At 40.2% G+C, this 26,534-nt stretch overlaps 1 protein-coding gene across 1 annotated transcript in view; it reads left to right on the forward strand.

Annotated features, from left to right (window-relative positions):
* Positions 1-1,082: 1,082 nt before the first annotated feature.
* The window catches only part of imp3 (IMP3, U3 small nucleolar ribonucleoprotein), a 62,247-nt gene continuing 36,795 nt past the window's right edge, over positions 1,083-26,534 (forward strand). The window contains 4 exon segments of the mRNA NM_001004848.1: positions 1,083-1,383; positions 2,989-3,096; positions 17,397-17,471; positions 19,160-19,239. Coding sequence (NP_001004848.1) covers positions 1,247-1,383; positions 2,989-3,096; positions 17,397-17,471; positions 19,160-19,239 — 400 coding nt within the window. The 5' untranslated portion in view covers positions 1,083-1,246.

A 26,534-nucleotide genomic window follows, 5' to 3' on the forward strand; every position in this document is an offset into this window, starting at 1 on the left:
CCTTCACCTGGTTTCTCATACCCCCTTCCTCTTTTAGATCATAAGCTCTATTGAGCAGGTATCTCTTTACTTCTCATATTGGTTATATATTTTTTGTTTTATGTAATCTATGGGGCACATTTACTTATCCACGAATGCTCTGAGCGTTCGTTCAATTGTATTTTCCGCAACTTTTTCGTACCTTGCGCGACTTTTTCGTACCTTGCGCGACTATTTTCTATATTTAGCGCGAAAAAATCAGATCAGTTTGCCCGCTGTTTACAATCGTTCGGTACGAAAATTTTGTGACTTTCAGATCGCCAATACGTTATTATCGTGACAAATACGATTTTTTCGTAAGCATTTTCGTGATATTTGCGATCTTCAGAAATTTGCGTTTCCAATCTGAATTTTTCCCATTCGGGATTCGAAACTCGTCTTTTGATAAATCTGCCCCTATATGTTAGATGTATGCACACCCTTCCACAGGGCCAAACTGGAATGTGCAGGGCCCACCAGGGCTGCCACTTCAGGGGCCCACCACTCCCTCTAGGGGCCCCTGCCATCCTCCCAAACCCCCCCCCCCACTATGCAGGTATACCTCATAGCAACCTTGCTGCAATAGGGGGTCTGGGTTAGCAGGGCTCACTGGGTTTTTTTCCAGTCTGATCCTGCCCTTCTATTATACAGCAATGCAGAATATGCTGGTGCTATATAAATAAGTATTAATAACAATAAAAGTGTTTCAGTATATTGCCACATATTTATTTATATGCTTGTAGGGCAGCAGCACTATGACCAGTCATTGTTAGTTCATAGTATCTGTTTACTGATAGTTTCACTCTATCATCTGTAGTCACTGAAAATGTGGCAATAAATGCAGTTATATAGTTAAAATCTGTAAAAAATTTAGCATGCACGTCTAGGTTTGTCATATACTGTTAGGTGCTCAAAACAGTACATATATTACAACAGTGTACTTGGAAATGATGTTGAAAGATATTAACCACCCCTTGTCATTAACAGCTGGGAAATAGTAACGGTATGAGATATGGTACAGCGTATACAGTAACTCCATCAAGCCTCAGCAATACGCATGCGCTCAGCTGTCCAAGGAGGCCCCGCCCTCTACCCGTGACCTCACAGAGCTTTCCGGTACCGATCCCTGCTTCTGCCTCACAGAGGGGAACAAGCGGTACCCCGGGCCCGCAGCATAAACGTATCTTTCCGCCCTGCTTCTCTCCTTCGCCTTTGTAACTCACGCGAAATGGTTCGCAAGTTAAAGTATCACGAGCAGAAGCTGCTGAAAAAGGTAGACTTTATTAACTGGGAGGTGGATAATAACATCCATGAAGTCAAAGTGCTGCGAAAATACCATTTGGATAAGCGAGAAGACTATACTAAGTAAGTGTCGCCTAACTATGTCAAAGCGAAATCATTACAGCTATGTTTCATTCCGATATGTTGTTTACAGAATGGCGATTAGAGTGTATAAATACCTCTCGTACACGTGTGAAACGGGCGCAGCCATGACACTTTCACCATGACAACAATATGGCCTACTTCCGGGAACGCAGAGGCTCTTGTTAACAGCTGAACTCAGTCTTGTTATGTTTATTAAACATGCTGACCGAAACACATGACAAATCAGAGACACTTTTTAAAATGTAATTAGCAAGGCTGGTCTAATGGCAATCAGTGTTTAAATACAAGAATAGATTGAAGATCCTTCAAGGATAGAAAATTGCTTTTTGTATTAGAAGGGTTCCTTATTTTTCTAATAGTAACATATTTATATAGTAATATCAGTGTGATGGTGCCTTAGATTGAAACACTGCTGATGAAATATATTGATGGGGTGATTAATTCTGTTGCTGTACAGTGGTATATTGCATTGCTTACAGAGGCTGAAAATGTTGACTTTCACTGAAATCTCAGTGGTCCCAGATGCATACTGTTGTGTGACATGTGTTTACATTACTTAATATCTTATATCAGGGGTCCCCAACATTGTTACCTGTGAGCCACATTCAGGTGTAAAAAGTGAAACCCAAGCATGACAAATTTACCTGGGCATACCAAATAAGGGCTGTGATTGGTTATTTGGTTGCTCCTATGTGAACTGGCAGCCTACAGGTGGATTTTATGGAGACCAAAACTTACTCCAAGCCTTGAGTTAAAAAAAATAAGAACCTCCTTTAAGGCCCTGGGAGCTTCTTCAATCAAGGGTTGGTGAGCAACATGTTGTTCTTGAGCTACTGGTTGGGGACCACTGCCTTATATGATGCATGATCCCTATTATTCATTTGCTTCCACAAGTAGGTTTGCCACTTGACCAGTAAAAATAATGCTTGATGCCAAAAGCCCAGTAAATGTCCTTTGTGTCATTAGGCTTTAGGGCTATAGCATGGGGCAAGTTGGTATTTAATACACACTGCCCAGCAGAATGGCACTTGCCATTCTTTCAACATATTGATATGCACACTTTTTTGACAGTTTGAGCAATGCTACGTGTATAGCTTGAGGTGAGGCATGTGAACACCTTCTGTTTTCAGAAGACATTTCTCCACATTTCTTTATTTAGAGGACCTTTTGGCCCTTCTAACCCTAACCTTGCTTTCCAAGTTTTATCCTATCAGAAACCATATTCCAGTATTTTGTGCTAATGAGATCTTAGATGATGGAAAATATCAAGAGCATGTAGTACTTTTCAGGCAAGAGACTAGAAGTGTTAACCTCATCCCTTAAATAGTGGGTTTATATGAAATGTACTTGCTGCAAGCTTGATTAGTAATCAAATAATGCATGAATGCTTAAAAGAGTGTTGTCTTCTGTATGCATTTCTATGCAATGTCACCATGTTTATTTATGAACAAGGTTTGCATCAAACTTTAACAAAGAAACATGCTCATAACTGTTCCTTTATATTTCCTTTATTGCAGTGCCTATTTTGTGTTGGCTATAGGGGTCTAATAGTTCACTTATTCTTGCTATTCATTTGTCCTGTAGGTACAACAAACTCAGTAGAAATATCCGAGAACTTGCCCAAAAAATTAGAGACCTGGATGAAAAAGATAAATTTCGTGTCCAAAGTACTGCAAAGCTCCTAGAGAAACTGTAAGTATGAAATGAAGTTTTATTAGCCCCAATGGATAGGCTGCAAATTTAAATATATCCTTTATATACATTTATAGGTATTTATTTTCCATTGTGTGGGTGCTGCCAGCACTCTACATCTTGTCGCGTCATTTTTATTAAATAGGTATATGAAGTATAGATTTTGAACCATACATATTTTGAATTTGCACTTGCATTTAGCTCTTGAACAACGGTTTGGAGTGTATTGACCACTTTTTTATGCAGGCCAAATGCCTACAGAATGATTTAGGCAGTCGGATGACCGTAAGCACCTATAAGGTATAATAAGCAGCCCCACCTCTGTTGCTCCTTGGGCAGTCAGATCTGTATTTGGCTTGCTGCTCTAGGTCAAAAATACAGCACTTTTTCAAAACGGGTAAGGAAAATGTGCAAGGGTGGGAAAGCCATCTTCAAATATTAAGTTTTAGTTCACCTTTATTCTTGGTGTGCCCCCCATAAACTTGTATTCTGTAGGAAGATAAGCCAAACTTCCACATGGTTTTACCTCTTATTTGATGTTCTCTCTTTTTGAAAAACATGTTGTAATTGGAATTGTTTATTCTTATTAAGGACAGACTTCACTCAAGGACAGGCAAGACATAATTAAACAAAAGATAATTAAATAATTAAGACATTTATTCGGATTGTGCATTGAACTTTTTTTTGGTTTGTGTGTTGCAATACTGGCCAACACAACTCTTTGGGAACACAACCTGATGGTAGGTATGGCTTGGGTGTAAGAGTTCCCTTATCTGGCATTTGTTAGAGGGTCACTGCGAAAGTACTTTGGTGTCTGTTTCTACAACATGGTGCATCATCTTTAGTATACAATATCTAAATTACACAGTGTTACTTTCTGTCTGTTTTGGGAGCCAATTCTAGAATGTTATCATGTATGGCAGCTTGTTCTTTGTATAGCAGATAGACGGTTGTCAAAATTCAGCATTAGGACCAATGCAGGAGGAGAAGAGGGCCTAATCAATAGAGCTTACAATCTTAAAGGAGAAGATGGTATAAGACACCAGGTGTGGAAATGTGCAAGATCAAGAGTTGACACAGAGAGAGGTATTATACTTGGCAGGTGGCAGTGAGCATATAGAGTATACTGTGGAAATCTAGGCACCTTGCATCTGATTCATCTTTGAAAATGTACATAGCCACTTGCTTATACTGTCCTAGTGAGGCGATTAGAAATGGTTATAACTATTGTTGATCATGTAGGTAATGAACTCCAGATGACTTGTTCCTCTTTCCAGAAAGATAAGATATAGCCTACGAATTCCTGTCAGTCCTCATACTGTTTATTTCTGTTATATGCAGCTGTTAGCAGAGCAAACAGTAGGGATTTATAATGTCATCTCCTAAGGCCAATAGCGCTGCCCACTCACTGTGCTAACCTTCTAATTTATGATCATCGTAACTCAGGTGCTTGTCTGGATACTCATTAAAACTCTTTTCTGTACAGAAGCTTGTCCTACCCTACATAATCACATCCCTATTTTATCGTGGGAAATTGGACACGATTAGGACACATGATACGGCCATTCCAATGAAAATGTCATCTCCGAGAATGGATTGGCATTCACAAACAAAGTATGCCATGGGAAAATCTCTAAATTGCACAAGGATGTGTTAATTATTATTATGTGCACATATATTATATTTTGTTTATGTGTATATATGGACATAGCATCAGAGCTTCTGTTCTTGGGCAATATTGTATTAGGCATTTTGCTAGCAGATACTTAGAATTCCATTCAAAACTTTGTTGACTTGTATTCGTGAGTCGCTTCCATGTATAATATGACATATATATTATATATAATTCCTTCAAAAACACATGACATACTACCTAAGGCCATGAACTCTAAAAATAAAACTGGATCCTTTGTATTTAATAAGCAAACTTAGGTATTTTAGAATACTTCAAGTTGTTAATTATGTAAAAAATCAAATACTTATATGGGTGGCGGGGGTGGGAAGCAATATATGTTTTTAATGGTAAATCTTACCTAGATGGGTCACTTTTCTAATTATAGTGAAGCCTCAATTTTGCATCCTCTGATTTTAAGTGTTACCTCATATTACACCAATATATAATACATAATACCTTTTCTTCTGATTTTCATTGATTTTACAGTTTTTTCAGGTCCTGTACATAGGCATTGACTTGGGCCTTAAACACGTACTTGCTGATAACCTCTCTTTACTTACTGAGAAGCTGCCCACTAGAAAAATATTTTTATTGTTTTAATACAGTACAGGTATGGGACCTGTTATCCAGAATGCTTGGGACCTGGGGTTTTCCGGATAAAGTATCTTTTTGTAATTTGGATCTCCATAACTTAAGTCTGCTAAAAATTATTTAAATATTAAATAAACCCAATAGGCTTGTTTTGCCTCCAATGAGGGTTAATTCTAACTTAGTTGGGATCAAGTACAAGGTTCTGTTTTATTATTAGAGAGAAAGGAAATCATTTTAAAAAAATGTATTTATATGCTTATAATGGAGTCTATGGCAGATGGCCTTTCTGTAATTTGGAACATTCTGGATAATGGGTTTCCGGATAAGGGATCCCATACCTGTATTAATATAACTGGAGTAGAAGGATACTGGCAAGGAAAGATTATGGTGATAACTGACCCCTATGTTTTGGAGGAGGTAGGGTAGAAAAGGAGAGAATAAAAAAATCAATAGAAATAAAGACTGGAAAATTGCTTAGGGTACTTTAATTTGCAACATGCTAAAAATGTAATTTAAAAAAAAAACTAACTTTCCATTCAAACTTACAAAACACACTCTGAGATAAAATAATTGTTTCAGTCATCTAATGGATTTGTAGCTTGAGCTTGGTTTTCATAACAATTTAGGAATAAATAATGATGAGGTAGAAAGTTTTAAATTGTAATTACATTAACAAATACATTTAAAATCACTGAAAAAATTCATACAAAATTAGATATTTAGGTTTACATCCCTTTTAAACTGATATCCTGTTTTGACTTTAAAACATATAACTTTGTGGAGCATTTCTAATAACTCTTGATAATCTGTGTCATTGTTCTCTGCTTCAAGCAGTCATAAAAGAGGCCTCTGGTTATCAGTCCATTAGAAGCTTATTGTGCCTCTCACTGAATCACCTTTGTGTCAAGGTTGGACATGTTGCTTGGCTCTTCCCCTCAGGAAACACATTCCACAGTTTGGTTTTAGTGCAAATTAAAATCCTTTAGGTCTCCTAATTGATTTGTATTATACATAACCATGGTAACGGTAAAAATGCCTCTTTCTTAACAGGCCATTTCCCATAGACCCTATTTTAAACTAATAATTAAAAATTTTAAAAATGATTTCCTGTTTTTCTGTTATAATAAAAAGATCCTTGTACTTTATCATACTAAGATATAATTAATCCTTATTGGAAGTAAAACAATCCTATGGGTTTAATTAATATTTACATTTTTTTTAGTAGACCTAGGGGCAGATTTTCGTACCTTTTAAAAAGCACGATACAAAAAAATTATCAAATAGGTTTTTTTTGCATTGTACGAAAAATTTGTATTTGAAAATACGAAAAAAACCGTATCGTATTGTATAGTGGCCTAAAAGTAAGATCTTTTTTCGTATCTGAACGATCGTAAAATGCAGGAAAACCTTTCTGACTTTGATCCTTCTGTGCATGATTTTGGAAGCCTCAATAGGACTCAGTGGCACTCTGCAGCTCCAACCTGGCCCAAGGAAAGTCACGATACTGAAGCTTGAATGAATCCAAAACTTTCGTACTCGGCGCGACAATACGATTTTGTTGTCCTTTTTGTACCAAAGAACGAAAAAGTCACGCAAATGTACGAAAAAGTCGCAGAAAACACACAAGTTGTAACCTTTAAAAAAAAAAAAAATTAAATTTTTTTTGTGTATTCGGACAAGGCGTACTTTGATGAATGTGCGGTAAATCCCAGGTCCTAAGCATTCTGGATAACAGGTCTCATACTTGTTCAACTAACATTTCTTGTGTATGTTTTTATTTATTTAGTGCTGCTTCTGTTCTTGGCACTGTACAACAGGACAATAAATTAATAGAACACATGGGTGAAAACAATAATAAATATAACTAAATACAAAGTACAGTTACATTAAAGATTAAGAGCTAACAAGAAGAGGGAGACTCCTGGCCCATAAAGCTTATAGTCTAAGCACTTATTTATTTAAATGGTGGCCAAAAATGATTTTGTATGTGTAGGGAAGTATTGTTTTTATCTGACTCATTTACTAGAATAAAGTTAGAGAATCAATGCTTGGTTGTTATAGTCTATTACTTCCAAGCATTTTGAAGAAAGAAGCTTCTATTACTTTGAAGATAAAAGTTTGTCTGTTAAATGAAAAAATGATGTCAGTACAAACACAAAATATTCTTAAAATACAGCAGCCGTAACTATACCAAAGCACCATATTTGTTGTCATGAGCCTTATGGTCAACAAAAACAAATTTTACACAATTTATGCAAATAAATATCTGCTCACATTCTGGTGTTGAGAGCAAGAATGAATTATATTCAAGCTAAGACATCATTTACTAGATCTCTGTACATGATGCCAAAGCTGTAACTAATAATTCTTTTGTTCCCATTTGTATTTATTTTTTAATTACAGATTGTTATATTTCTAGACTGCAGCATGTAATGGTAGCAGCAGCAAAACCTATAGCTATCACTTTCTTGAAAATAAATTACATTCCTTTTATGTGTGCTTCATGTGCAGGTATGTGTCAGACTGCCCCTAGCTGTCAGTATGTTGACCACCACAGACCACAGCCTGCTTTTTTCCTTTATGTTTAGCTATAGGACTTGGCAAGTGCCTGCTATAAACTGGAAATAAGCTGCTCAGCTTACTGTTATACTTTTACATATATACTGTTTTAAATAGGTAGAATAAAGCTATGGAGTGCCAAATAACGGAAAGATCCCTTATCTGGAAATCTCGAGGTCCTGAATATTTTGGATAACAGGTCCCATACCTGTATGTACAGCTGACTAGAGTAAACTGTTTCTTTATTTAGTCTATTAGTCTTGTTTAACTAGAGAACAACTATTTCTTCATTTAGTCTGTTAGTCCAGGTTCACTTTCATTCATCTGCTGTCAGCTTTAAAGTTCCACCAACTTGATATCGATGCACCTAAAATGAAAGCTTGTAAATAACACTGCTATGATCACAGCAGTCAGATGCATTATAAAAGTGGGAGGCCAACTTTCATACCCTTTGTCTGTGTGACTAATGCTTGCCTTATAACTTGCCCTCGAAACTGAAAACTGCAAATGGGAAGGAATACATAGTTTTCTGGAAAGTACAGCAATAAATTCATGAAATTCCCTCTTATGTCCCAGTTCATGTTAAACATCATGGTTCTGGGTGTGAAATGTACAGTTTTTATAACAGCAAAACAAATGGAAAAAACTGCAAAAACTGAAACTATATTACCAGTAAACAACCCCCCTTCCCTTCACCCTCTGTTGTGACTGTTTTGTTAAAAGGAGTCCATTATGCAGGGGGTTTATCTGTGCACTGGTAATCTAATTATCTACCTCGCAAGGACCAAACATGGAGTAGCTTAAATTTCCCTGATTACATTGTGTATCTCAAGAAATAACAGTAGGCAAAGAATATGTTCAGCACAAGCCCTGAAGCAAAATTTGTAGCATTGGGTATGGAGTCAGGCTTCCCTAGCATAGGGGAGTAGGCTAATATACTTTAGTGCAATGCTGCCCAACTGACGGCCGGCTCCCCCCACCTGTCTGACTGCTGTGATTCTTACCTTTGTGTAAGCTTTAAATGGTATCAGTACTGAGATTAACTGGCCCCTGCATTGTTGACACGTCAGATTCAGGTTGTAGTCCACTGTATATATTTTTAAGACCATGCATTGTTTACACTTTAAAAGGGCACCTATCACCCTAAATTTGCTTTCCCCACCAGAGGTGCCACAACTCGCTCATTATGCACGTGTGATGTAGGCGGGTGAGTCACCTCCACTGCTCCTACATCACATACAGGTTCATAGTGAGCAAGCAGGGAGTCTCAATCATTATGCACATGCTTGCTAAATAACATGGCCCGCTCACCGCGTGCTCACTCATTTTGGAGTGATCATGATCAGTTACCTGCATAGTCATGATAGGTTTCCCTGTCATTTTCACTAGTCTGCCTGCTCTGCTCTTCCCTGCCTGTAGATGCCTTATTCTCCCTGCCCTGCCAGTGTGTGCCACACTGTGCCTGCCCTATGCTGCCTGTGTGCCACACTCTGCCTGCCCTATGCTGCCTGTGTGTGCCACACTCTGCCTGTGTGTGCCATGCTCTGCCTGCCCTATGCTGGCTGTGTGTGCCATGCTCTGCCTGCCCTATGCCGCCTGTGTGTGCCATTCTCTGCCTGCCCTATGCCGCCTGTGTGTGCCATTCTCTGCCTGCCCTATGCCGCCTGTGTGTGCCATTCTCTGCCTGCCCTATGCCGCCTGTGTGTGCCATTCTCTGCCTGCCCTATGCCGCCAGTGTGTGCCATGCTCTGCCTGCCCTATGCTGCTTGTGTGTGCCATACTTTGCCTGCCCTATGCTGCTTGTGTTTGCCATACTCCTGCCCTATGCTGCCTGGGTGCCGTACTCCGCCTGCCCTATGCTGCCATACTCCGCCTGCCCTATGCTGCCATACTCTGCCTGCCCTATGCTGCCATACTCTGCCTGCCCTATGCTGCCATACTCTGCCTGCCCTATGCTGCCATACTCTGCCTGCCCTATGCTGCCATACTCTGCCTGCCCTATGCTGCCATACTCTGCCTGCCCTATGCTGCCATACTCTGCCTGCCCTATGCTGCCATACTCTGCCTGCCCTATGCTGCCATACTCTGCCTGCCATACTCTGCCTGCCCTATGCTGCTATACTCTGCCTGCCCTATGCTGCTATACTCTGCCTGCCCTATGCTGCCATGCTCTGCCTGCCCTATGCTGCCATGCTCTGCCTGCCCTATGCTGCCATGCTCTGCCTGCCCTATGCTGCCATACTCTGCCTGCCCTATGCTGCCATACTCTGCCTGCCCTATGCTGCCATACTCTGCCTGCCCTATGCTGCCATACTCTGCCTGCCCTATGCTGCCATACTCTGCCTGCCCTATGCTGCCATACTCTGCCTGCCCTATGCTGCCATACTCTGCCTGCCCTATGCTGCCATACTCTGCCTGCCCTATGCTGCCATACTCTGCCTGCCCTATGCTGCCATACTCTGCCTGCCCTATGCTGCCATACTCTGCCTGCCCTATGCTGCCATACTCTGCCTGCCCTATGCTCCCTGCGTGTGCCCTATGCTCCCTGCGTGTGCCCTATGCTCCCTGCGTGTGCCCTATGCTCCCTGCGTGTGCCCTATGCTCCCTGCGTGTGCCTATGCTCCCTGCGTGTGCCCTATGCTCCCTGCGTGTGCCCTATGCTCCCTGCGTGTGCCCTATGCTCCCTGCGTGTGCCCTATGCTCCCTGCGTGTGCCCTATGCTCCCTGCGTGTGCCCTATGCTCCCTGCGTGTGCCCTATGCTCCCTGCGTGTGCCCTATGCTCCCTGCGTGTGCCCTATGCTCCCTGCGTGTGCCCTATGCTCCCTGCGTGTGCCCTATGCTCCCTGCGTGTGCCCTATGCTCCCTGCGTGTGCCCTATGCTCCCTGCGTGTGCCCTATGCTCCCTGCGTGTGCCCTATGCTCCCTGCGTGTGCCCTATGCTCCCTGCGTGTGCCCTATGCTCCCTGCGTGTGCCCTATGCTCCCTGCGTGTGCCCTATGCTCCCTGCGTGTGCCCTATGCTGCCTGCGTGTGCCCTATGCTGCCTGCGTGTGCCCTATGCTGCCTGCGTGTGCCATACTCTGCGTGTGCCCTATGCTGCCTGCGTGTGCCATACTCTGCCTGTCCTATGCTGCCTGCGTGTGCCATACTCTGCCTGTCCTATGCTGCCTGCGTGTGCCATACTCTGCCTGTCCTATGCTGCCTGCGTGTGCCATACTCTGCCTGTCCTATGCTGCCTGCGTGTGCCATACTCTGCCTGTCCTATGCTGCCTGCGTGTGCATACTCTGCCTGTCTATGCTGCCTGCGTGTGCCATACTCTGCCTGTCCTATGCTGCCTGCGTGTGCCATACTCTGCCTGTCCTATGCTGCCTGCGTGTGCCATACTCTGCCTGTCCTATGCTGCCTGCGTGTGCCATACTCTGCCTGTCCTATGCTGCCTGCGTGTGCCATACTCTGCCTGTCCTATGCTGCCTGCGTGTGCCATACTCTGCCTGTCCTATGCTGCCTGCGTGTGCCATACTCTGCCTGTCCTATGCTGCCTGCGTGTGCCATACTCTGCCTGTCCTATGCTGCCTGCGTGTGCCATACTCTGCCTGTCCTATGCTGCCTGCGTGTGCCATACTCTGCCTGTCCTATGCTGCCTGCGTGTGCCATACTCTGCCTGTCCTATGCTGCCTGCGGTGTGCCATACTCTGCCTGTCCTATGCTGCCTGCGTGTGCCATACTCTGCCTGTCCTATGCTGCCTGCGTGTGCCATACTCTGCCTGTCCTATGCTGCCTGCGTTGTGCCATACTCTGCCTGTCCTATGCTGCCTGCGTGTGCCATACTCTGCCTGTCCTATTGCTGCCTGCGTGTGCCATACTCTGCCTGTCCTATGCTGCCTGCGTGTGCCATACTCTGCCTGTCCTATGCTGCCTGCGTGTGCCATACTCTGCCTGTCCTATGCTGCCTGCGTGTGCCATACTCCCTGTCCTGGCCTGTGTGCCACTGCCTGTCCTATGCCTGCGTGCCAACCTGCCTGTCCTATGTGCCTGCGTGTGCCATACTCTGCCTGTCCTATGCTGCCTGCGTGTGCCATACTCTGCCTGTCCTATGCTGCCTGCGTGTGCCATACTCTGCCTGTCCTATGCTGCCTGCGTGTGCCATACTCTGCCTGTCCTATGCTGCCTGCGTGTGCCATACTCTGCCTGTCCTATGCTGCCTGCGTGTGCCATACTCTGCCTGTCCTATGCTGCCTGCGTGTGCCATACTCTGCCTGTCCTATGCTGCCTGCGTGTGCCATACTCTGCCTGTCCTATGCTGCCTGCGTGTGCCATACTCTGCCTGTCCTATGCTGCCTGTGTGTGCCATACTCCGCCTGCCCTATGCTCCCTGTGTGTGTGCCATACTCTGCCTGCCCTATGCTCCCTGTGTGTGCGCCATACTCTTCCTGCCCTTTGGCAGTCCAACTGCCTTGTCAAAATAGTGTAATAGTGTAAATGGTTGCACACAGCCTGGGCATGTGACAAACTATTTTGAATTAAATTTATAGCCAATAATGGCTTTAAACTTTTGCTATTTTCTACGTTTTCTAAGTCACTGGTTACTGTAATTGTATTTGAATGGCCATTTGGACCCTGCTTGTGCACACTAAGACAAAATGAATAAATAATAAAACTGTTTTTTCCCTTTTGTTTTTCACCTGAAACTAGTGTAATGGCAAGACAGCCTCCATTTCTAGAATAACCAGTTGTGCAGACCTGAAGACAGCAAGCTAATGTGGAAAGCAGGTGTTGTTATAGACTGTAATATAATAAATCTGAGTAAAACATTTTATCCATCAGCCTCTGAGTCACCCGCTCTGGTTTTATTCCAGAGTGAAAACTATATAACATCTGATGTTCCCATTGCTTTGCTGAATAGTTTTGTATGATGTGAATTACAGATTATGTCTTGTTTGGTTTCCGCTTCACATTTTGCCAGAGGTGATGCCATTCCGGTCAGGCCACAGGGGTAAGAGGTGCACTTCTCTCAAGGATGCCACTAAGGTTGATGCAGGAACCCTAGTTTGCCCAAAGGTGTAGCCTGAGATTTACATACTGCATCAGTGCTACAGAGGTCTGTTTTATGCTTTGTGCTATAGATCGGAAGTCGCTTTAGCTTATAGCCTGATGGTAAAGCTAGACTGGGCAGTGGGTGTGTCTGGCACAAATATGCACTCTGAGCTGCCTAAATTGTTTGTGCCATATAAACATGTAACGATTATTAGAAGGTAATTTTAGCCATGTTTCTGCATGTTGGAGCCTTATAAGCAAATTATAATATAGTAAAATTAATACCTTTCATAAGTGTTGGCTGTTGTTCAAAAACTAAAGCTTGCTGTTATTTCTTTTTACTGTAGCAGTTTGGATTTTAGATGAGGAGACGAACGAGACAAGAAAAAACAGAATGTCTTTATTTCTGGGCAGTGGTCTCCGGAAAAATGGGACATTTGCATTTCATCTTGTCATTTAGGTGGTCATGTGTATCAGGACAAAGATCAGGGGTCAGGAGCCAAATGAAAAAGTCTCTAAATGCAGAAACCTGTGGCAGTTTTTGCAGGCCAGATGGCCAACAGTATTAGGTGCTTTGACCACACGTAGATGGTCAAGGGACATTCTTCAGTTTCACCAATTGGTCCAATGAGTAAACAATAGGGATGGTAGGCCCTTGTCATTTCCATGTTGCACATAGCACTCCTTATGTAGGAGATATCAGCTGACTGAATTTCCACCTAGGCAGGCAATTTACAATATCAGCCAAACTACCTGACCAAAAATGTGTTTACTGTTCTAAGGAATGCAGATATCTTTATTTGTATGATTATAGTGCACAAATAGGAAGCAAATGATGACAACACAGAGTGCACTGGAACTGTTGTCTGTAAGTAAATTTCAAGGGAAGCTTACCATGTAGTTGTACTTTTTTCTCTCTTTATTTCATTATATCCATTAGTTTTGTGATTTAGTCTGCTGTCTTGTTGTAACATCTGCTGACCAGTAAGTCTGGAAGCATTTTGTTTCATATAAGCAGACAATATATTTCTGTAGAGTAGTGATGTCATTTTATTGCTTCAGTAATATGTTATGGATTCAATAAAGATAAGTGAAACAACAAAGCCTGACAAAGCCATTACATACTTGACACCATGTTTAATAAATGAAGGGTTATGATACAGAAATATCTGCAGATTTTTCCCTTCATCCACACGTCCATTTTTTTTATCACCGGTCATTTTATATTTTACTTTCCATGTTTTTCTTTCAATACTCTCTTAAATAGATATCTGGCTTTAGTTATTTCTTCATGCTAGATAGTGTTTTGCTTATCAGAGTCTTCTGCAATTAGTAAATTGTTTTATCTGTTTAATCTTGTAAAGGCTGATTTCTGTAAAAATGTTTCTTTTTAAGGGACAGTTTTGATTCTCATTTCAGCCAGCACTACACATTAGAACTACATTCAGATAAGCTATTGTTTCTCCTACTCAATGTATCTGGAGGAGTCATGACTGCTCTGAGCTGGACTTGGATTTTCTATTGAGTGCTATTCTCATATCTATCCCTAGGTGGGGCATGGGAAAATTTCTAGCAATACAGATGTAAGGGTGCTGTTATCTTGCTACATTCTGCTGCTGGGGTGGAAAAGGAGGGGGGTGATATCACTTCAGCTTGCAGCGCAACAGTACAGTGTGACCACAAATGACATGACTGAAGGAACCTGGCAAACTAAGAATATGTCTAGCCCAATGTCAAATTTCAAAATTAAATACAGTAGAACCCCAATTTTAAGTTTTTCAGGGGACCAGAAAAAATGGTGCAAAATGCAGGAAAACTTAAAATCAGGGGATTTAAAATTGAGGTTTCGCTGTATAATAAAAAAAAATGTGTTAGCTCTTTTCAAAAAAGTATTTCAGTGCAGGATTCTGTTGTAGAAATGCTGTTAGCTGATGTGTTTTGTAACAGTTTGAAGATTGTACAGATTTAAGTTTTATTTGCTAACAAACATGTTGGCCAGTGCATAGTGCATCAACAAATGAGGAAATTACAAGGTGTAGCAGCTCAAATGACTGCAACAATGAAAGGAAGATTTGCCATTTGTAGCCCCTTGTATGCTCTTAGTTGGCCCATGGGACAATCAGTTTGAGAGTGTATTTTTTTGTTTTGTGTGTTGGCTACCTTTAGATAATAACATATCTATGCACTGTCCTCCCCGAAGACTTCCCCAGGCTGTACAGGGAGTCTCTGGCACTCCGCACATTGCAATGTAGGATAGGACCAATTAGCGACTAGGTTGACCTGATAGGGAGGTGAAGCCTGTCTTTGCAGCGCTGTGATTGGCTATTCTCCTACTGTGCTTTGGTAGGGACTGTTAGGACACATCCACTTCCCATTTCAACCACAGACAGGAACTGTGGTAGATCTATAAGGTTTGCCAATAAAGGGGCCATTTTTAAAGATAATGATAATTTTTAGCCCAAAGTAAAACCAGCACCATATATTACTCATTGCTGCCTACAAGATTGGGGAGATTTTCAGTTATGCTATATGTCTTCTTTAATTGAGGAAACGGCTAACCTTTCAGTCCTATATTTCTACTTTCCTCTCTAGTGTTACGTTACACGGATTCCTCTTGGTAATAGCTGTGACCTTGAAGTGACTTTCATGATCACTCTAATTGTGATTAGAATTTGTGCACATTTCCCTCTCGCTAAGCTAAAAAGCCTGATTCAATTCAGATCAGAAGTCTGAAACTGCAGATGCAAGAAACACATGATAGATGGAAAATTAGGAACACCTGGAGGATATTTTGTGGGTTTCATAGATTTTTCCATACGGTCAAATCCAAGTTTAAGGGGAATGTTGTTGAAATTGGCTCTCTGATGAGAATCCAAGAATATTGCTGTTCAAATATGAGGGATACAATGAGCACATTGAAAGAGCTATGAGCTAGGGGTTGAATAATGTTATCATAAAAATAGTTTATTTGTGCTATAATTCAGAGGAATTATATAATAGGAGGCCTGAACAAAGAACTATTTTCTAGACGAGCACTCTGGAATATATAGGTCTGTTCCATTTTAATTAGTGATTAGTTTTAAATCCTGCCAAAGCTTATTACGTTTTTTTTCCTAGGCAACAGTGTTATTCTTGATACAGACAGTGGCCTAATTTGTTGAATAGTAATCTGGAAGTTGAGTTTCTGTTAGGTATATGCTGGTATCATTTATTTCTGTTAGGTATATGCTGGTAAGGTTTATTTGTAATAGGCTATAAAATGTTAAACGCTTAAAATTAGGATTCTGCTCTGTCATGACATGTTTCATGAATCATTTGCAGAGACCTAAGGAGCTGCAAATAAACATAATATTCTTGCACTTCAAGCACCAAAATGTAGATTGTAGCCTCTTATGGGTATATGCCATTTTCCAAGGTTATGTGACCACTGGAGGTTCTTGTTTCATTAGAGTCTTTGACACAAGTAACCTCATCTGACTAACCACTACTAATATCTCTCATATACTCTAACATGCATTAACCTTTTTCAATATATTCTAGAGAAAATTTATAGAAAGATAGGATCTTCCCCAGTCCTTTTCCATTACAAAAAATTCTGTCTGTAGAGAACTGATATTTCATAGCTACCTGAACTCCAGTTAAAAATATCTGTACACTTTAGGCAGTCCATGGAAACTAATACCTTTTTGTTTTATAGTAGAAATGAGAAAATCACATAAGTAAAAGCAATGCACCTTCAAGCAAACTTGTACAAGGGTTTTCTATTAAAATAAATCTGTTGCCCAGTCACTAGAACCTGAGAATTTTTCTTTCTAGGTTCCAGATTAACATTATTTGTTCAGCCTATTGCATAATTATTTCTTAAATAAGACTACTTCTAACTCCCTCTAGTAATCTCTCAATTTGAGGTTGAGGTAAGAGTTGGAGGGACATAGTAAAATCGGCTTAAGCACTTCTTCATGCCCCTTCAACTTTTATTTGTTTATACCAACAGTCCAGCAGTCTGGACTCGCTGTCAGTACTGTGTGAGAGAGAGTATCTGGTGTAGTGTCCGATCACAAGCAATCTAGTGCAGGGGGGTCCTTACTTAAATTAGCTGCTTGGGTGGACCACTATGTCCGTTTTAAAGAAGTAGTAAAAGTATACTCAGAATGGAGCAAAAAATGTTCATAATGAGAAAATGTCTTTAGGCACTCACTAAGGGGTATAGCTGCATTAACATTCTTATCGGACAGGACATGTAGTGGTCTTTTCTTTTGTTGAGACTTTTTAGATGCCAATGTCTGGCTCTAAGAAGTCAGCAAAAATCAATACTATTATTCTATTATTCTTTTAAAGACAAGAAATAAACTTTTTAAATGTTATTTTTAGTGGGTTTTTTTTGTTTTTTTTGCTTCATTTCAGAAAATTTAGATTCCATTTTCTTTTCTTTGTCTTCAGATATTGCATGGGGCTGATACCCACTAAACAGAATCTTCAGCTTTGCCAAAATGTCTCTGCGTCTTCATTTTGCAGGTAAGTCAGTTGCCTGAGGTGGGATATTGAACTTGTTGTTACAGATAATGCATATTTGTAAATTGTCTAGTATAGAAAGAGAAACTTAATAAGTTTGTGTTAGTATCATGGTATGAATTCTTGGTTGGAATATTCAAATCTGGATGTTTAGCTAAACTGCCCAGAATGCCTCAAGCTACCATGAACTCAACACAGTAATGTCCACCCTCTTCTAGTCTGAAGTTATTCTCAATAATTAGGGATAGATAGGATAAATGTTTACCTACTTCATTGGAAGCATATATATGCTCATGGTAAACTCCATCATGTCCTAGCTTACTTAAGGGACATATACATTCATTTTTTGTTTTGCACTGTTGTATCAAAACTTGGGTTGCTTTAAAATACAAATTTTGGTGAAGATCATAATTGAAATATGCAGTTGAATGTTTGTTTACTTCTCCCATAAATTGATTTTTATGATTTTTTTCTGATGGCTTCTTAAAAGTTTGTGGATTCTAGCCACGTATTCCAACCACTTGATTCCCGTTAAAAAGTGGATATTTAGCTGCTGCTGCAAATTATAGAGTGCTATCAGGTGGATTTGGGCAGAATACAATTAGACAAACAAGCAAAAACAAAATAGTAACATCAAATGATTCTGAGGCCACTGTCTGTGAGAACTTGCCATCTTTAGGAAAGGCGTTTATTAGAAGACTTGTTGGAATTACGTTACTTCTTGCAGTTTGTAATATGTTTTTGGCCTTTGCAACATCAAAGTGATTAATTAAGAATGGAATCTATTGAGACCAAACCCAAAAAACCACCTGCTTATTTGCGTTTTGCCTCCTCCATTGTTTTTCAAAGCCTGGTTGTGGTCTCATCAAGATCTTGACATACTAATCACTGTTGCATTCTTGGCTAATTGAACAGTGCAGAAAGAACGAATACCAACAAATAGGTGTACTAATGATTGCCCAGGATTGCCTCTTTGTGATCTAGGTTATAAAGAACAAAGATGTGCATTTCATTTGCCATAGTGTTGATTTTTGAATTAGGTAGTATTTTGCTTTTGCTCTTTCTAGGCCTTTAAGAAAGCATTTTATTTTTATAGATTATTATGCATTTTGGTCATTTAAATTCCATACAATAGCTCTCTGTCTGGCTAATTACATTTGTGTACATAGAATTCAGTTTTCACGATTTGATGAGAATTCATGGATTTGCCAGCAGTGTAATATTATGCAGTAAACAAACTATTCCAGTAAGTTATAAGCACAATCAAAATAGCGTACATATGGAGTCCTGCTAATTTAAGGAAATTGGTTAACTATAAGACCTTCTTTCATATATTTCCGTTGCTTCAAACATTCCAGCACTTTCTAGGCATGGGCTGTTATGGGGTTGAATAAAGGGTGTGACTGAGCAGGGTGGGTCATAATATCTGGGAAGCCTAAATTTACCAGCAAATATATTTCCAGTGCATTTTTAAAACCAACACTGGCCTCCTGTTATTTTTTCTGTAGTTGGTGATCTTTAAATCTTTTCTGACAGGTTATTTGGGTGCTGATGTAGAATTATCTTTAAATATTATACTGGGAAATGTGGTTTATGGGTTGACTTCACTGTTGCTAGAAGGTCCTTCACTTCCAATAGTTATTTTGCTCTTTTTATAAGGATTTCGCTTGACCTCACTTTTATAAATGCAGGAGAAGACTTCCCACCATCGTGGTCAAACTGAGAATGGCACAAAACCTGAAGACAGCCATCACGTTTATAGAGCAAGGTCGTATCCTTTTTTTGTGCTTTTAAAGAATAAAGGTACAGTATTTTTGACTACCATAGTCAATTGATTCAGTTCTTAAACGGATACGGGTATGGGACCCGTTATCCAGAATGCTTGGGACCTGGGGTTTTCCGGATAAGGGGTCTTTCCGTAATTCTAATGCTAATAAAAGTATTTAACCTTTTTAGTGCCACAGGACGTAGAATCTACGTCCTGTGTATCAAAGGACCAAAGTGCCACAGAACGTAGATTCTACGTCCTGCTGCACTTCCGGTTTTGGGAGCGGAGGAACGGCTTTTCAAGCCATTCCTTCGCTCCCCACTCGTTCCCCAGCCTCCAGACAATAGTCAGAGGTGGGGAACGAGTGGCCCCTGGGTAGCGATTGCCCAGGGGCCCCATGGGACTCACCTGCCATCCACGTGGCTTTGCCGGCAGCTCCTCTCCCTTCTGCAGCTTCCCCCTCTGGCCCCCCTGCTTCCTGACACGCCCCCTCACATGAGCTGATGCTGTTGCTGGGCCAGATCGAGTTTCTCCTGCAGATCCTCACCTAGACCCCAAGTAAGTGGCAAATACACACACAAACACACAATCACACATTTATTACACTAATACACACTTATACTCACACTTACACACACACACATGCATTTTTGGGAGGTTTTCAAACATTTATCACTTACAGCACTTAGAGAAAACTCACACTTACTTGCACACTCGCACACATGCACACAAAACACATTTTACACACATGTACACACACACTTACACACTTATGTAATTTTGTAATTATTTTTTTTTTTCTAATCGCATCGTTTTTATTCTTGCCTGAAAAAAATGTTTTATTGCCATTGCGGATAGTGTATTCGCTAACCGCACTGCGCAATACCTTTTGTGTATTATTTTGGTGTTTCTACTACATTTTCTGTGATTTTGGTGGATTTTTGGGTATTTTACTGCATGTTTAGCCATTTTATAGCATTTTCAGTTATGCATAGTTGTTGTTCGCTTGACTTTGTCTGTAAAACTTATTTGCCCTAGCCAAAATACTCAAACTGTTATTCTGCCCGCAGATATTATTAGGCAAAAAAAAAAAAATGATTTTAGTGATTTTTTTTTTATCTTTATCAATTTTAGTGCTTTTTACATTGTTCTTTGTTACTTGTCTTTGCACATGGACATTTTGTCTGCTGTATTTCAATTTGGCATCCTCTGTACCCCACATAGTTTGGTAAATCTATTCATATAGGGCATCAAACTGTTCAGTAGACTAGTGGCGTTCATACTTAGAGTGTTTTATGTTGGTACGTTACTAAATGTGGGGGTACATAATGGGGTAAAATGCAAGCTTTGTGACAATTTTCAGAAATGTCATAAAAACCGTTCTGTTTAGCATAGCTTTGTAGTTTGGTAGTTTGTAGTAGAAAGATGTATTTACCCATTTTTGTTTTGTCAGAATGTGTACTTTCGGAAAATATATGGTTTTCTAGGGTTTCCTTACTGTTAGGTGGTCGTATGGCACATAATACACATACCGGGTGCAAAAACTGCATGAGCCGAAGCATCTTATGTGAAAATTCATATGCACTATTTTTACTTGGGTGCCCCTGTACCCCACATAGTTTGGTAAATCTATGCATATAGGGCATCAAACTGTTCAGTAGACCCCTGGCGTTCATATTTAGAATGTTTTATGTTGATACGGTACAAAATGTGGGGGTACATAATGGGGTAAAATGCAAGCTTTGTGACAATTTTCAGAAATGTCATAAAAACCGTTCTGTTTAGCATAGCTTTGTAGTTTGGTAGTTTGTAGTAGAAAGATGTATTTACCCATTTTTGTTTTGTCAGAATGTGTACTTTCGGAAAATATATGGTTTTCTAGGGTCTCCTTACTGTTAGGTGGTCGTATGGCACATAATACACATACCGGGTGCAAAAACTGCATGAGCCGAAGCATCTTATGTGAAAATTCATATGCACTATTTTTACTTGGGTGCCCCTGTACCCCACATAGTTTGGTAAATCTATGCATATAGGGCATCAAACTGTTCAGTAGACCCCTGGCGTTCATATTTAGAATGTTTTATGTTGATACGGTACAAAATGTGGGGGTAAATAATGGGGTAAAATGAAAGCTTTGTGACAATTTTCAGAAATGTCATAAAAACCGTTCTGTTTAGCATAGCTTTGTAGTTTGGTAGTTTGTAGTAGAAAGATGTATTTACCCATTTTTGTTTTGTCAGAATGTGTACTTTCGGAAAATATATGGTTTTCTAGGGTCTCCTTACTGTTAGGTGGTCGTATGGCACATAATACACATACCGGGTGCAAAAACTGCATGAGCCGAAGCATCTTATGTGAAAATTCATATGCACTATTTTTACTTGGGTGCCCCTGTACCCCACATAGTTTGGTAAATCTATGCATATAGGGCATCAAACTGTTCAGTAGACCCCTGGCGTTCATATTTAGAATGTTTTATGTTGATACGGTACAAAATGTGGGGGTAAATAATGGGGTAAAATGCAAGCTTTGTGACAATTTTCAGAAATGTCATAAAAACCGTTCTGTTTAGCATAGCTTTGTAGTTTGGTAGTTTGTAGTAGAAAGATGTATTTACCCATTTTTGTTTTGTCAGAATGTGTACTTTCGGAAAATATATGGTTTTCTAGGGTCTCCTTACTGTTAGGTGGTCGTATGGCACATAATACACATACCGGGTGCAAAAACTGCATGAGCCGAAGCATCTTATGTGAAAATTCATATGCACTATTTTTACTTGGGTGCCCCTGTACCCCACATAGTTTGGTAAATCTATGCATATAGGGCATCAAACTGTTCAGTAGACCCCTGGCGTTCATATTTAGAATGTTTTATGTTGATACGGTACAAAATGTGGGGGTACATAATGGAGTAAAATGCAAGCTTTGTGACAATTTTCAGAAATGTCATAAAAACCGTTCTGTTTAGCATAGCTTTGTAGTTTGGTAGTTTGTAGTAGAAAGATGTATTTACCCATTTTTGTTTTGTCAGAATGTGTACTTTCGGAAAATATATGGTTTTCTAGGGTCTCCTTACTGTTAGGTGGTCGTATGGCACATAATACACATACCGGGTGCAAAAACTGCATGAGCCGAAGCATCTTATGTGAAAATTCATATGCACTATTTTTACTTGGGTGCCCCTGTACCCCACATAGTTTGGTAAATCTATGCATATAGGGCATCAAACTGTTCAGTAGACCCCTGGTGTTCATATTTAGAATGTTTCATGTTGATACGGTACAAAATGTGGGGGTACATAATGGGGTAAAATGCAAGCTTTGTGACAATTTTCAGAAATGTCAAAAAAATCGTTCTGTTTAGCATAGCTTTGTAGTTTGGTAGTTTGCAGTAGAAAGATGTATTTACCCATTTTTGTTTTGTCAGATTGTGTACTTTTGGAAAATGTATAGTTTTCTAGGGTCTCCTTACTGTTAGGGGGCCTTATGCCGCATAATGCACATGCCGGTAGCTTATATTGCAGTGTATACACTTTGTATGCACTGACGTCCTTATGGGGTCTCTAAATGCCAGATACAGTGCTGACCCTATGCACAATGGGCATCAAACTGTTCAGCGGACCCTAGGCTTTCATATTTCGGGTGTGTTTTCTTGGTACCTAATGTTATGTGGGAGATAAGGTGCTTGAAAGTGGAAGATTTGATGTGTTTTTCAGGTATTTCACCAAAACTAGCAATTTTGGGAAAGCACTGCGACTCTGTAGTTTGGAGTAGAAAGACATGGGTACCAATTTTGAATTCGCCCGAATGTGTACTTTCCAAAAATATATGGTTTTGGGGGGTCAATGTATTTTTTTGTGTTTTTACCCCACAGAAAATGCAGTTAACATGTTGAATTTTCAGTAGCTAAAGAGACCTCTGGGGCAATCTCTATGCACTGACGTCCTTATGGGGTCTCTAAATGCCAGATACAGTACTGATCCTATGCACAATGGGCATCAAACTGTTCAGCGGACCCTTGGCTTTCATATTTTGGGTGTGTTTTCTTGGTACCTAATGTTATGTGGGAGATAAGGTGCTTGAAAGTGGAAGATTTGATGTGTTTTTCAGGTATTTCACCAAAACTAGCAATTTTGGGAAAGCACTGCAACTCTGTAGTTTGGAGTAGAAAGACATGGGTACCAATTTTGAATTCGCCCGAATGTGTACTTTCCAAAAATATATGGTTTTGGGGGGTCAATGTATTTTTTTGTGTTTTTACCCCACAGAAAATGCAGTAAACGTGTTGAATTTTCAGTAGCTAAAGAGACCTCTGGGGCAATCTCTATGCACTGACATCCTTATGGGGTCTCTAAATGCCAGATACTAGCTGATCCTATGCACAATGGGCATCAAACTGTTCAGCGGACTCTTGGCTTTCATATTTAGGGTGTGTTTTCTTGGTACCTAATGTTATGTGGGAGATATGGTGCTTGAAAGTGGAAGATTTGATGTGATTTTCAGGTATTTCACCAAAACTAGCAATTTTGGGAAAGCACTGCGACTCTGTAGTTTGGAGTAGAAAGACATGGGTACCAATTTTGAATTCGCCCGAATGTGTACTTTCCAAAAATATATGGTTTTGGGGGGTCAATGTATTTTTTTGTGTTTTTACCCCACAGAAAATGCAGTAAACGTGTTGAATTTTCAGTAGCTAAAGAGACCTCTGGGGCAATCTCTATGCACTGACGTCCTTATGGGGTCTCTAAATGCCAGATACAGTGCTGATCCTATGCACAATGGGCATCAAACTGTTCAGCGGACCCTAGGCTTTCATATTTCGGGTGTGTTTTCTTGGTACCTAATGTTATGTGGGAGATAAGGTGCTTGAAAGTGGAAGATTTGATGTGTTTTTCAGGTATTTCACCAAAACTAGCAATTTTGGGAAAGCACTGCGACTCTGTAGTTTGGAGTAGAAAGACATGGGTACCAATTTTGAATTCGCCCGAATGTGTACTTTCCAAAAATATATGGTTTTGGGGGTCAATGTATTTTTTTGTGTTTTTACCCCACAGAAAATGCAGTAAACGTGTTGAATTTTCAGTAGCTAAAGAGACCTCTGGGGCAATCTCTATGCACTGACGTCCTTATGGGGTCTCTAAATGCCAGATACAGTGCTGATCCTATGCACAATGGGCATCAAACTGTTCAGCGGATCCTTGGCTTTCATATTTAGGGTGTGTTTTCTTGGTACCTAATGTTATGTGGGAGATATGGTGCTTGAAAGTGGAAGATTTGATGTGATTTTCAGGTATTTCACCAAAACTAGCAATTTTGGGAAAGCACTGCGACTCTGTAGTTTGGAGTAGAAAGACATGGGTACCAATTTTGAATTTGCCCGAATGTGTACTTTCCAAAAATATATGGTTTTGGGGGGTCAATGTATTTTTTTGGGTTTTTACCCCACAGAAAATGCAGTAAACGGATTGATATTTCAGTAGCTAAAGAGATCTCCTGGGCAATTTGTACGCACTAACTTCCTTATGGGGTCTCTAAATGCCAGATACATTGGTGTTCCTATGCACAATGGGCATCAAACTGTTCAGCGGACCCTTGGCTTTCATATTTAGGGTGTGTTCTTTTGGTACCTAATGTTATGTGGGAGATAAGGTGCTTGAAAGTGGAAGATTTGATGTGATTTTTAGGTATTTCATCAAAACTGGCAATTTTGGGAAAGAATTGCGACTCAGTAGTTTGGAGTAGAAAGACATGGGTACCAATTTTGAATTTGTCCGAATGTGTACTTTCCAAAAATATATGATTTTTGGGGGTCAATGTATTTTTTTGTGTTTTTACCCCACAGAAAATGCAGTAAATGTGTTGAATTTTCAGTAGCTAAAGAGATCTCCTGGGCAATTTGTATGTACTAACTTCCTTTTGGGGTCTCTAAATTCCAGATACATCGGGGATCCTATGCACAATGGGCATCAAACTGTTCAGTGGACCCCTGGCTTTCATATTTAGGGTGTGTTTTCTTCGTACCTAATGTTATGTGGGAGATAAGGTGCTTGAAAATGGAAGATTTGAGGTGATTTTTTAGAATTTTCATAATTTTTTATAGAAAATGCTAAATTCAGTAAAGCATTGCCGTTTGGTACTTAGGAGTTGGAAGACATAGTTACCCATTTCGGATTCGTCAGAATGTGTAGTTTTCAAAAATGTATGGTTTCCTGGGGTAAACCTAATGTTCCAGGATTTTTGGCTTTGGAATGTAAAGTATGCCGTATTCTGCTGTAATGCTTTGAAAATTTAGTAATTTACTGCTGGGAGTTTTTGATCTATAGAAGTCAGAAATCTCAATAAAACTATACATATCAGGTATTGGCACGTTCGGAAGACATGAGGCTTTCCAAATCAGTTGAATTTTTGTCCATAAAATAAAATGTGTTTCTGGTAGAAATCCTTATATCATGAAAAATAGCATTTTTTCTTTTTTTTTTTGTATTTCAAGCTCTAAATCTTGTTCCAGAAGTGGAAATACACAAAAACTCAGGTAGATTTGGAAAGCTCAGGTTCTCCTGAAAAAAACAATATATAGTTTGCCTACCTAAACTTAACCCTGCCCCCAGTAAAAGCCCCTACATTGAGAGAGCACAGAATGTTCACAAAACGTCTGGCACTGGGGGGAACTGAAATGACGAATTCGGCTGGCACTTAAAGGGTTAAACAGTAATTAAACCCAAAAGGATTGTTTTGGCTGCAATAAAGATTTATTATATCTTAGTTGGGATCAAGTTCAAGGTACTGTTTTATTAGAGAGAAAAAGGAAACCATTTTTAAATATGTGAATAATTTGATTAAAATGGTGTCTATGGGAGATGGCCATTCCTTAATTCGGAACTTTCTGAATAATGGGTTTTCGGATAAGGGGTCCGATACCTCTGTATGCATATGCAATAACTATATCCAAATATCCAAATTACGGAAAGATCCCTTATCCGAAAAACTGCAGGTCCCGAGCATTCTGGATAACAGGTCCCATACCTGTAATCAGAAAACATAGTACAAAGAGGCACAAAGAGATGGACCCCCAAGGGGTTAAGCTATAAAAGCTGTTATATAGTAGAACATAGGGGCACATTTACAAAGGCACGAATGCTCGAGCGTTCATGCGAACGCTCCGAGCGTATTTTCGCGATTTTTTGGGGCGTCCGGACGACTTTTTCGTATGCCGCACGACTTTTTCGGACGCTTGCACGAAAAAATCGGAAAGGTTTTACCACTGTTTACAATTGTTCTGTACGAAAATTTCGTGACT

The sequence above is a fragment of the Xenopus tropicalis genome, chromosome 4 (genome assembly GCF_000004195.4).
Source record: "Xenopus tropicalis strain Nigerian chromosome 4, UCB_Xtro_10.0, whole genome shotgun sequence".
NCBI classification, from domain to species: Eukaryota; Metazoa; Chordata; class Amphibia; order Anura; family Pipidae; genus Xenopus; species Xenopus tropicalis.